Source organism: Falco peregrinus, chromosome 6 (genome assembly GCF_023634155.1).
Source record: "Falco peregrinus isolate bFalPer1 chromosome 6, bFalPer1.pri, whole genome shotgun sequence".
NCBI classification, from domain to species: Eukaryota; Metazoa; Chordata; class Aves; order Falconiformes; family Falconidae; genus Falco; species Falco peregrinus.
In genome coordinates, this window is record NC_073726.1 from 79,642,366 (window position 1) to 79,655,694 (window position 13,329).

General features: G+C 41.8%; 1 protein-coding gene across 3 annotated transcripts in view; it reads left to right on the forward strand.

The window, feature by feature from the left end:
• Window positions 1–812: 812 nt before the first annotated feature.
• ATXN10 (ataxin 10) overlaps window positions 813–13,329 on the forward strand; it is a 103,836-nt gene continuing 91,319 nt past the window's right edge. The window contains exons 1-3 of one of the 3 annotated variants that reach the window (XM_055808239.1): window positions 813–981; window positions 6,570–6,761; window positions 9,862–9,944. In XM_055808239.1, coding sequence (XP_055664214.1) covers window positions 857–981; window positions 6,570–6,761; window positions 9,862–9,944 — 400 coding nt within the window. In that variant the 5' untranslated portion in view covers window positions 813–856. Of the gene's footprint in view, window positions 982–1,070; window positions 1,398–6,569; window positions 6,762–9,861; window positions 9,945–13,329 lie in introns of those variants that run through there. The other 2 variants (XM_055808237.1, XM_027789434.2) reach the window with 2 other exon arrangements.

The window sequence follows — 13,329 nt, forward strand, 5'->3', positions numbered from 1 at the left end:
TCTAAAAGGATACAACCCTGGGATACCGGCCATGGAGGGGCTCGCTCTGGGATGGCAGCAAGGATGCATAGCCTCAGGTACCAGGGACGCACCGGGGACTTTAGAAGGTTTTCTGTACCCACAACACTGCGTCAGCAGATAAACTGTGTAAGATGAGTGCAACAGGACTGGGATTTTTATCTTGGGTGGTAGAAAACAAACACCAACAAAGTTTGGTTTTAGAGCATATGCGAAAGCCAGTGTTATGTCACCTTAACATGGAGGAAGGCGTGAATGAGGAGAAATCAACCACTGGTGGGTTTTCCTGCCATACGCTTTCTGTGGGAGGTATTGCTTTCAGGTTCCTTCAAGTACCTTTGGTAAACCGAGTTTAGTTCCAGTTTAATGAAGCTTTCTATAGCATTTGGCTACAATTAGTCCCTTTATCCCTGGGAAGCCTGATTTTTCCCCCCAACATGCATATGTTAACTTTCCCTATGTACATTCAGAACACGCTGAAGTATTTATTTGGACCATTTAAAGGTAAGCATCTGCAAAAACAGACGGGAGGAGGCCCAGACCCCGCAGCGTGCAGCCAGCCCTTACCCCGCTCCCTGAGAAGCGCCGGGGGGGCGGCCCCGCGGGAGGGGGCGAACCGAGCGCAGTCCCCACGGCTGCCGTTTCACGGCGGGGAAGGCAAGGCCTCGCACCCCCGCACGACGCGCCAGCCACTCCCGCCCGCGCCCCCACAGGGCGGCAGCCATTTTGCCGCCGGCCCGCGGGCCAGCCCTGCCCGCCGCACCGCCCGCCAGCCGGGGCCGGGCCGCCGCCATTTCCGCGCGGCGGGGGGCGGAGCCGGGCCGCGCCGAGGCGGGCGATGGCGGCGGCGGGAGCGCTGCCCGCTGCGGCGGCGCGGCTGGGGCGCGCCGTGGCGGCCGCGCCGGGGGCCCGCCTGGAGAGCGTGCGGGCGCTGGCGGGCCTGTTCCGGGAGGCGCAGCCCAGGTAGCGGGGAGGAGGGGCCGCCCGCCGCCACGTGTGCCGGGGGAGGGAGCTCCGGCCGTGGGAGCGGTGGTGCCGGCGGGACTGGGTGGTCCGTGTGCCGGCGGGCAGGGCTCGGCCTTGCTCGCAGGCACTGCCGCCGCTCGGGGTGTCGGCAGCGGGCCGGGGGCTCCGTGGTGAAAGGGGCCCTCGGCGCCCACAGAAGGGCGGCCGGATGCTGCCGGCCCTGCGGTGAAGTCTCTGGCCTCCCCCGTGGCTTCTCGTGTTGGGGTGCCCTGTCCCTTCGCCTCCCCGTTCCCTTGGGGACCCATGAGGAGCTGGCAGTCTGCTTGCACCCCTGTGCCTGCTGCGGGGCCAGGGCAGGAAGGAGAGCTTTGTGTCTGCCAGGCACAGGTGACAGCAGTCGCTGTCCTGGGCAGGTACACTCGGGTGGGTTGTAGCTGTGGGAGTAGCCGCAGTGGGGCAGAACGCCACAGCGGGGCCTCCAGCGGGGCAGGCCTTGCCTATGTGAGGCCCTGCTGGGATGCAGGTCCATGCCTGTGCGAGGCCCAGGCCTCGGGATGAGGGTGGCGGCTGTAGGCCCGGGTGCCTGAGGGCATGTGGTGTGCAGCGGGGTGGGCTTCAGTGGGAGGAAGGGTTGGATGTGCCTTAGTAGGTTTAAGATAGGGAGAGAAAACATGGGGTTACTGGAGAAAGCAAGGGGCCGGTATGGAGTGTTGCTGTGCCTGTAAGGTCGGGGTGTCTGCAGTACTGCACAGACACTGGCAAAGGTTGGGCATGCAGAGGTTTGGCTGTGTGACTGGGCTTAGGGTGACGGGTTTTGCTCTTCCTGGAAGGTGGGAGGAGGCATGGGTTGGTGTGAAGCTTGTGCTCGCTCCTCCCAACAGTAGCTGTTTGAAGAGCAAAGAAATTAAACTTCTTAGCTTACCATAAAATTAGGTGTTTTAATTCCCAATGCTGTTTTATTGAATCCACACTGAAAGTTGGGGGGCAGGGGGGCGGTACAGGGCGATGTACTTACAAGTACTCTCATGTGATCATTGTGGGTACAGGAGACCTTCTTCTGATGTTCATCTCAATTTCTCGAGGAAGAGAGGAGGACCTGTGTACGTTTTGGCCTTACGTGCAGGCTCTCCCTGTTTCTCGCCTTCCTCCCTGAAACATCTGCCACTGTGATTGACAGAAGAGTAGATATTCTCCAAAATAGCCAAGTTTTGTGGATGCAGGTGGGCTGGAAGAGAGGCACTGTAATTGCCCTTCCAGAAGGACAAAGCTGTAGTGCTACCTTACATCCTATAGGATGTGGCAGAATGGATCTGAGAGCAGCTTTGGCAATACATTCGCCAAATGTAGAAAATACTGCTGTTAGTGCTGTTGAACGAGCAGACATGACCCAATGGGTGTTTGGTACTGGAAGTTGTGCTATTTAGAGACAATTCTTTTGTTATTTTGTGATTGTGCAGTACTTGTGGAAACAAAATAATGTGAAAATGGGAGTTCTAGTGGTCTGTAATTCAGAAACAAATAAGGTGAGAAAACAATGCCCCAGCTACAAGACCATGGTGTGGAATTTGGAAGACTTGAATTCAGCTGTGTGCTTTATTCAAGACTTCCAGGGCTTTTGAGCAGAAGACTTGATTTCTTCATGCTTCCATTACAAATTACAAAAGGAAGAAAAGGGCTTTGTTCTATTACCAGAAATATTGTGAAGATAAATACTTTGAAGACTTTTTAGGGACTTACAGGAGTGGAATTGTGTAAGTACCTAAAACATAGAGTGGAAGTATAGAATTGCAAACTTCTGCATTGTTTGTGTAATTCCAGACTAATTTAGTTATTTTTGGAGCAGGGTTACAGTAATGTTTTTAACTCTCTGTTAACTAGGCTGTTATCTTGTACAGTTTCTGTTTGTAACAATCAAGCACTTGGGTCTTACGTGGGGTGACAGTAATCTTTCTTTTGGCATCAATACATGAATTCTGACTCTCTGTTTTGCCTTATCAAGAAATTATGCATCTCTTCCTTGTCTGAGAGCTGGGCTGTTGTACCCTTTGCTTCTGCTTCCTTTGGTATTCCTGCAGAATACTTGATGCTGAAATCAAGAACAGGTGGCAGCAGCAAATTGTGAAGATCCTGAAACAAAACATAGGAACCAGAAGTTTGTGGAATATCCGCAGAGCAGTTCTGAATGAATTTAAAGTCCTGTTTACGATAGAAGGTGGTTTTTAATCTAAAAGCTACGTAGCAGGTTCTTTGATAGTTTTACAGACTAATATTTAAAGATAGGGGAAAGGTTATGGAAGAAAAATATTTTCCTTTTCAAAAATACATTTTTAATACTTGTAGCTGCTATTTTTATCTTATGTGAATCTTTGTTGTACTTCTGGAAAAAGATTGTTTTTTTTAAAAAGGTGGTTATAAGCATTGCTGTGGAACAGTTAACCTGAAATCATTCTTGACTGATTTCTTGGTATTAGCTAAACACTTCCTGCCCTCCTCACTAATTTGAGGATTTCAGGTTTTGCACAGAAGGATAATTTTAATTGCAATTCCTCTGTAGTGAACACTGAAATTGCAGTGATGTATAAATGTATAAAGTACAGGTGTTGCATTTAAACTTCTCTGAATTGAATCCTGCTTTACCAAACAGCCTTTAAGTAATTCTTTGTTCTTTTAGAATAACTTTTGCTTGTTAAATTTTCTTTTCTGTTTTAGGAAGAGATTTGATTTCTGCACAGGAAGACATGAAGCACATTCATTTTTTTTTTTTAAAAGAGTGCAAGAGAGATTTGGAGTTCTGTCTCTCCTCACTGATATTTAAAAATCCACATCTACTTCCACATTCACAACAAGGACAGGCACTTCCTTGTATACCTCACACTTGCTGTTAGGACATGCAAGAGTTTCATCTTTGCATTTTACTGGAAATATCTATGCCCTTAGGGTTTTTTTTTTGCTTTCAATCTAATAGTAAGAGAAAAAGTTGCCACAATGGCTCAGTATGCTTGTGATGTAGTATCTGACTACATCTTCTGTTCTGCTGCATAACTGAACGAGAATAGAGACTTTCAGGGTAAGAATAACTTTAAGATATCCTTTTACCAGTAGAGCACAAGAATGTGCACAAAAATGTTTGCAGCTTTTTTCATTTCTGTTTTGCGAATTTCAAATAATTGAATGTTGTACAGTAGTACATGTCTTGCACTGTCCACTGATTTCTGTATTTTGAAGTTGGGTCAGGAAATAACCGGTTTCATGTGATAATCCACCACATGGCATGGATGAATATAAAGGAAACTGCAGCTGGACTGAGTGATTTTCTATTTTAGAATAATTTCAGTGTTTTAAAACTCAGCTGACTAACTGCTGATGGTTCTACATGGCATCTTCACTCAGGAGAGAAAACATAGCTTTTGTATATTTGGGATGAGGCCTGGCTGGGTGCTCCTTTACCAGACTGTAGTTCTTCTGATGTTTAGAAAAACTTGTGTCTGGATGCATTTACCATGTGTACTGTGGTGTGTCAGCCACTGAATCTTCTTTTGGCCTGCATGCCTGTCATGCAGCAGCAGGAGTTGCACCAGTTCTTGTAAGTCGAAAGTTCAAGTCCCATGAGTGTCTTATATCTTGAAAACAACGCCAAATTCCAAACCTTCTTTCTGGTTATGTAAGTGCTGCTTTTTTCTTTATGACTGGGGGCCAGCTCTGCTTTTGGTCCTTGTTGTGCCACTTTGGTACTTTCAGTTCACTATTACACCACTATAAAATGCAACTGCCTCTGCCGCCCCCCCCAGTAATTCTCATTGATGCTGTACTTGGGGTTTTTTTTAATGTTTTAATGGAGATGGAAATTGTGTAAGTGTATTGGTCTTGATCATCTTGGAAGTTGTGGAATAAAATAATCTATTTCCTGGAGATCTGAAATCTAATGTTGCAGTAATTTAATTATATTTGTGTACACTGTTGTATTTCTTAACATACAAGTGCTCTCCTTTCTTTGTACATCTATTCCACACCCTAACAGACCTCAGTATTGGATGCACTGTACTGTCAGTAAGATGTTGCTCCAATAGTGTTCATCTACAAGAGTGATAAGATGCTCAAAAAATGTGAACTGTGTGTGAAGGCTGGGAGAACCGGTTTTGTTTAGTCTAGGAAAGAGAATATGGCAGGATCAGAGGTGGGAGATAGGATAATCTTCGGGTATATCTAAGGGTGTTACAGACTGGATGTGTAGACATGGCACTTAGGAACATGGTCTAGCGGTGGAGTTGGCAGTGTTCAGTTAACAGTTGGATTCAGTGCTCATAAGCACTCAGTCTAAAGCACAAAACCTAAGTGATTTGATGGTTTGGTGTATGGGCAATTGTGATAAAGAGTAGGTGGAATTTCTAATTGTGCAAATGTTTAGACATTTGAGTGAGCATCAGAACACAGGTAATCCACTAATGTTTAATCAAGAAATCTTTAAGTTTTCCTTTAGGAAGAGTTTTCTGTGCGCACATATTTTGTTCAGTATTACTTTGTTTTATCTCACTCTTCTGTTCATAGCTTAGGAGGTATTTCTTAACCTTATGTCTCAGATCTTAACTTTCCCATTTGATCTTCAGTGCACGATAAGTCTGTTCAAGGAGACTGTATCTGGATTTCTCTTTTCTGACTCTGGTCGGAAGTACTGGATGAGCAAATTTATGAACTTTCCTGTAGCAATGCCATAAACATTTCTTTGGTGTGGCTTCTTTTCACCAGCATGTAGTATCAAAACTGAGTTTGCAATGTTTGTAATGCGTTGCACTCATCTCCTTTCTGAACATAAAATCAGGGGAGAAAGTATGTGAATAGCTATAGTTTGGAAACGTGCATATCTGTGTGGCAGATCATCTCCAGATGCGTGTGTCAGTCCTGGGGAGTCTGGTGAATCTACATCCATTCATATGATATCTGTGTATATGCATATGGTTTTGTAAATTTTTTTGCTAGGTCTTGATACTCTTAAGAAGTGGCATGGTATTTTTTGTGTTGGGGTAGCTGTCTGCTGAAGTGGACAGTTGATCTTCTCTCTTGGCTTTGATTCACACACTTCAGAATGATGCTAGTGCAGCCACTGGATTTCTTCAGGACTTCTCTTTCTCCCTCTGGTGAAATTTGTGGCAGGCTATTTTGTAATGGAGCTTCTGATACCTCCTTCTTTTGAAACTTCTAGTGCTGCACATCTAAACTGTGTTCATTAATTAAAGCAATTCCTAATTCTTAAAACAACATGCAGTGTCATGTATAAACATGCTAGCTATATGCATTAGGGAGACTTTTTTTTTTTTTTTTTAACATTCCAAGGAGCTGTTGGAAAGCTGTGGGGAAAGTTAAGGCAACACAAGTCTCCCTCAGCCCCTTTCTGAAAAGGCTGGTGTGATGACAGTGTGCATATATTTTGCTGTTTCTACTTGGAATACCTTGTATACTACGAACAGTTAAAGATTGTTGCAGAAATATCTTTGGGTTTACAATAGGAAGTGTAGTTGTTGTAATAGAGCCTTTTTGATAGCAGTGCATTTTTTTTTTTTTTTTGTTCACTGCAAATTTCTTTCTTTCAGAGAAATAGCAGAAGAAAGTATATTTCGTGACCTCCTGGAAATCCTGACAAGCACCACAAGTGAAATTGAGCAGGCCTGTAAGGACTCCTGTGCATTGGTAGATCTAGACACCTGCCTGCTGCTCATAGCAGAGTGTTTCAGATGTCTGCGGAATGCCTGTGTTGAGTGTGCCAAGAATCAACATGTCATGAGGTATAGTTATGATCCGTTTTAACCGGTACAAAAATACAACCTTCAGATGTTTGTGTGGTTTTATATAGAGATTCTTATTTTACACTGCTGTGTTAGTTGATTTATTAACTGGTATTTCCTGCTTGATGCAATCACTTGAAATAAAGTATGCAAGAAACAAAAATAGCTGACCTATTTGTAGGCCAGTTTGGGGCACTGCTGAATAGTAGAACAAAGTCTTTGTGTCCTTAGTACAAGTTGATTATGTAAATGATTTAAGCCTTCCGTAAGTCTGACTGTGGAACTCTCCTTTTTTCCTCTTTAATTTCTTCTATTTTTTTGGATAACATAGTGAGTAAGTAAATAGTCTTTAACTATCACTTACAGGATTTGTATGTTTTCATAAGGTGCGTTTCGATTTTTCTGGCACTCATGGCAAAGTATAATGTGTAGAATTGTGCGTGTCCACCCTGATATATATACAGGTATACTCGTATTAATAGATAATAAGAAGTCAGTCTGGCTCCTTATTTACCCTCTTTTTTTTGTTTGTTTGCATTTGTTGCAGCATTGAGGGAATGCTTGGGATACAACCAACTGTAATTACTGAAAACCTTGTAGTCTACCTGCTGTTTAAAAAAACCCAAAACAATCAAAAAACCAAACACACACACACCACCACACCCCCAACCAAAAACCCCCAAAAGAGCAACAAATATCCTTCCCTGTCAAGAACCCAAAACCAACCAATGAAAAACATGCTCCAGAAACATGTTACAAGCTTGTTAGATCACGAAGAATCATTGTGGATTACAGTCTTAAAATTGGATTTCTTGGGACTAGTGAAATTTGGTTTATTGAATGAAATATATTTCCCATTTTGACATGGGAAAAAGTTGCAACTTCTGCGCTGGGGCAGAATTTTGTTAATGCCACAAAAATTGTGGGACTTAGTGGAAGGCATTACTTTTGTGATAAGCTAGATCTAAGTTCAGGCTCTTACCAATTTTGTTGCTGGCAGTGCTAGTACTCATGATCGTGTTGTGGGTCAAGGAACTGGTCTGACAGAATATTTATATGCTTGCTTATAATTTTTTGCTGGGTGGATGTTCAGCCAGACTGGGTTCCTTCTTGTAACTTAATGTAGCTCCACAGTTGTTCATGCTAAGTAAACTGGGGGAACAGAATTGTGTGGCTCAGAGTTTGAAGCATTGCCCTTTTCAGTAGCGTGACAAATACAACATAGTTACAGATATCTGAATTCCATTAGAAAGTGAAAGTGAATTTCTAATGGAATTCAGTTATCCATCCTGTTTCTGGACAAAAGCACGCTGAAAAATTGTGCTGTGTGCTTTCCCTTATTAGGCAGTTAGCATAGTCTTGCTCATTTAAAAAGCTGGATGCTAATAATCCTGCTTTCCTTGAGACTGTGGAGGGAGAAGGCATGTGTGTATAGGAGGTTCTGACCATGTTTCCAACGGTGAAGGACTCAGTGGGTCACTCGTTGGACAGTGTTTTGGCTTTGTAGCAGCACAATTTATGCTCATTTTAATACTGCACTGGGTGCTTTGAGCCAGCTGTGTATTAGCTATGTGTTTGTGTTGATTTTTAAACAGTTGCAAACGTACAACTTGTTTAGGAATTAAGTGTCCTGAACAATCAAAAGTTGGGATTGGAAGGAAAATTATGTGCCTTTGGTTTGAAGTGTGTAGCATTCAGATATTCCAAACTTCTTCCCCCCCATTCCTTCCCACCCCAAACTACAAGTTGTTTGATCAAAATTAAAACTGATTGTTTCTAGGAAAGAATGCAAAGACTCTAAACAAATGGATTGTGTAACAACTTTTAAAATATTGGGGAATATGAGGCCTTGTTCCTTCCAGAGCCAGTTTTTTCTGCTTTGTGTGCTGTGAAGAAATCTGAGGTCTGAAAGAATGGGAAATGTTTCAATAGATTGTATGTCTACCAGTGTGCATGGGTGTATTATATATTTATAAATGTATCTTTAGCTTCTCTTCTGTGTTAGAACTTAATGAGAAAGAATATGTGTGTGTGTTTAGAAAACATCTGCAGAAGGCAATTATTCAGCATTCATATGTGATACGATACTTTTTAAGTAACTCATGCATGGGTGTTGGAGGTTTGGTAGAGATGGTATTGCTATGTTCTGAAGTTTCAGCCACCGTCTTGGTTGATCTGTTCTCAAAAAGCTTGACTACCAAAGTACGAGCGAGTTAAAAATCTGAAAACTTCATCTGTTTATACTGTATTCTTTGACTTTGGGTTTTTTTTTATTCCTGTTGCATGCACATCCTGGCATGTATGTTATCTGCCTCCAGGATTGCTGATCTTCAGCTGTAGAATTATTTTGGTGTTTTTTATTCCAAATGGCTTCACTAATTTTCCTTTACTAACACCATGCTTTTCTGTGTCTGGAAGTATTCAAGGTCAGGCTGGATGGGGCTTTCCACTGCCTTGTGTAGTGGAAGTTGTCCCTGCCCATGGCAGGGAAGGTTGGACTATGTGATCTTTAAGGTCCCTTCCTATCCGAACCGTTCTGAGATTCCAACTATGATTCCTTCTCACTGGAGAAAGGATAAATGATTACTTGACCTTCCCTGCTTCCCTCTGAGGATTTTTTATTTTTCCCTTTGAACTGGCAGTGTTGTTCGTTTGATGGCTGTCACTAACTGCTTTGTTGGTATTTAAAATCCTCAAATTTTATTACTAAGTAATGTACATTGACACTTTCCCTGAGTACTTGAACTTCAAAAAAAAAGCAAAGTTTTTACACAAATAAAGCTGTTTAAATTACAGGAATAACCTGCAAATTTTTAGCATCTGATTTAGAAGAACAGCAAAAAGAGAGGAAAGAGTACTTAGCTATGAAGGTACTGTGTACAAAGTCGTTAATATGCAGGCTGATGCAGTAAACCTGTTCATTTTGCTTCTGATGGTAGTAGTGTAGCTACTGATAGGCACAGTTAGGTGGGAGAAACTGCTTTTTATGTCAGTTTCTAAAGGTGTTAAAGACTTGTTGACTTCAGTGAAAAGCCTTTTCACTTTATTTGAGTTTATTTCATATCAAGTGATTATTTTTTTTTCCCCAATTTTATAACAGGAACTTGGGTCTCATCTCTACATCTGTCCATTTGATCAAATTGCTTCATGGAATACAAATTAAAGAAGAATTGTTATTGACTGGTAAGGCTGTGGATCTTGTTAAATATATAGTCTATGCTATATGTTTCTTACATGGCAAGTCTTGTGGTGGTATGATGTCACCTTACTGATGCATTTTTTTCATAAATAAGCTTAATTGTTTCTTGGATTACAGTTAATAATTGGGAGGGGCTTCTCTTATGCTGCTGTAAAAAAATCTTGGCCCCAAGTCTAGTCCAGTTGTATTTTCCCTCAACTGTTCCCTGTAGATTGTTAAAGGAAAGGTATGTGGAAACTTCTTTAACATTAACCATTATATTTGAATTGCAAAAAGGAAAAGTCCCTGTAATACCTCCATTCAAAATATGTTCAGAATTTTCACTGTCGTCTTACTTGATCTGAAAACAAAGTGAAATGAAGAGATAGTCCTTTTTTTTATTTATTTGGGTGATGCTTTAAATAATTTAACTGATTCCAGGAAACAAATTTTGGCTGTGACTTTTTAAAGTAATTTAAAAATTTTTATTTCTCTGCTGTAGTTATGGACCACTCAGGGTAATACCTGCCAAGAGCCTTATAAGTGCTGATTTGAGCAGTGTTCACATTTCCTTAATGTATGAGGCGTTTTGGGGATTTTTTTTATGCAGTGAAGAGGAAATATGACTATAGTATCCTTCCTCCTTAATGGCAGTTATTGCTACCAATTTCTACCAAACTCATTTCACTGGATATTAAGACACTTACAGTAATTCTCTTCATAATCTGCATTTCCTTGTGTGTGCGTGTAGAGCTTAATACAGGGCATTGGATCTCAGTCTTTACCGTCTGTGGTTGCAGAGTAGGGAACATTTGGTTTCTCTTGCTGCTTTATTTCTTTTCACTCACATTACTTGGATGAAGTTTTTACTGGGTTCCTGTTGCTGCTTTTCTATCATTTTCTGAAAGCAAGTGAAACTACTGTCATACAGTAACTTACCCTCAAACACCTTTATGAAGCTGGGAAAAAGAAGTGAAGTCCAGGATACTGTTTTTCCTTTTGCTGCTACATTTGGCTCAAAATGAAGCCCTTCAGGCATGTGATGGTATTATGCTTAAGCCACGTTCATTCCTTCACCCGTTGCTGGAATCCTTTTTCCAGGGAAGGATCAGTGATGCTAGTACAGCCCTTTATTTAGTGTGGGAGGACCAAAACTAAACCCTGTGGGGTGGCGAAAAGAGGGCTTGCTCAATGACCACGAAGAGGAGGAACTGATAGTATACAGAAGTGGCTTTCAAGCTGTGTCACAGGGTTGGACAAGGAGGACTTGGAAAAGCCATGGAGGGCAAGAATGTCCTGCCCCACAGTTGTGAACCGCTTTGTAGGCCTGTAAGAGAAAAGGAAAAGAGATGGGAGCTGAAATGCTGGTTTTGTCCAGCTGGACATTGTCCCGGTGAGGGTCCTTGACAGCAGTGGGCTCGAAAGGCTGTTCTGGGCAAGTAGACTTGGCCACCTTCAGCTTATTCAAAGCATCAGGATTTGTGGTGTGACAGTACCACCTTTCAGCGGTGCCTCCTAGCATCTGCAGGAGAGTGAGCAGGATGTACCCCTTGTTGGTTACATATGTAGCCTGAGGTTTGCCCTTCTGACCCCTCCTTGATGGGTTATCATATGCATGTGTGCTGTTCTCCTGCTGCTGGGATTTGAAGAAGCAGTGATGAATGTTGCTCAGCAAAAAAGAAAGGAGAGGATGGAACCCAGCAACTTAACTGGTTCAGGTTCCTTTTCCTAGCCAGAAAATACTGTAAAATCTCTCTGTCACCACTGAAAATTAAGGGGGACATAAAAAGTGTTTTGTGACTATTAGCCATTCAACAAATGAGTTAGAGTTATAACCAAAATTTGATGTATTGTCCCAGGATAGGTGATTTGTTTGATACTGGGTGTAGTATTGATCTGATCAGGAAACGTCTGTGATGAGCATGGCTTAGGTATTCTAAATGGAATACAAAAAATTTTCTAGACAAGCGTTGCTAATCCTTGTTGAGTGATCTGATGAACTTTGTTGCTAATGCCAAGAGCACCAGCCTCTATAGATACCCTTATACAGGGTATACCTCAGAAGTTAAGTTACATGAAACTGTGGATTATTAGTTGTAATTTCAAAAGCGAGACAAATTGGACTTGGATAGCACTGTTGAAACAAAAGAAACCCATGAAATTAGTAAATGTTACTGTGTTTATTAACTATATTTTTGCTTCATGATTCTCCTCATATTTCATACAGGAAATGAGGTCACAAAGCTAGAGTAGCATATGTGTTTTGTTCTAGCAGATAATTAGGTGTTAAGTGGAATATTGCAAGTTGTTCATTTGGATATGTGTTCTGTTTCTTCCCTTAAATGGCTTCTTGGATTTGATGATCTCTCTCAGTGCCTGTTTATATCTTTAAGGCATTCTAAATACCATCATGTTCCTTCCATAGCAACAAAATCCAAGGTTGAAGAGGTACTGCTGTATTGCAGAGTGAACACTAAATAATGTTTCAGTTCATGTCCCTGTGAAAAATTCCCAGAACAAATCATTGTAGGCTAAATAAACTTGAAGTTCCAACATGATTGTTTTTATGAAAAAGAGAGATTGAAAATTCTTTGTACAGACTGAAAAATTAGTTTAACCTGATCTGTGGTATGTTTTCACTCTCTTATCCATTGGTAACTGCCAAGACTGGTAAGTTTGAGTGGTGTGGTAATTTTTGTAGGGAAGTTTGGCGTTGTACAATTTGTAATTAATAAAGCCAGAAATGAAATAAAGTATATATTCTCTGGCAACTACCATGACCAGTGTGGTGGTTCTAAGGAAGGGGACATGATCGAAGCAGCAAAAAAGGAGGTACTGTGTAAAGTGGTGTGATTAAAAACTGTTGCTAAGATTTATTCAATTAAATTCAGATTCCTTTTCTTCATCTTTGCTAGGAGAAATACTTTTTTCAATAGTTCATCTTAAGCTGAAGTGCTATATACATGGTTAATTTGGCTCCTCACTTCAGTGTGTTTATTGAAATAACTCTACTGCAAGTTTTCAGCATTTTTTTTAATCCTATAAAAGGTTAGACAAATTCCTGTATGCTTGTAATGTACTTTTCCCAGCCAGCTGTAGAAAAAGCTGTTGTTTAGAGTACATGATATGGCACTGCGTTAATGGGCCAGAAAACCTGAAGGTAAGTTAGTATGTCTGTCCTGGAATAGCTCTCCAGGTAGGTTTAAAAATAACTAGTTAATTCATACATATGGCATTTGTCCAGCCCCACCTGCGAGCCAGCTATTCCTGTAATAATATTCTCCTTTCTTTTTAATACCTGTATTAAAAGAACATTTTTAGGCCTTTCCTATATGATACTGCTGCAGATAGCTGCTTGTCCCTGCTTTTCTTCCCTGCTTATTTCCCAGG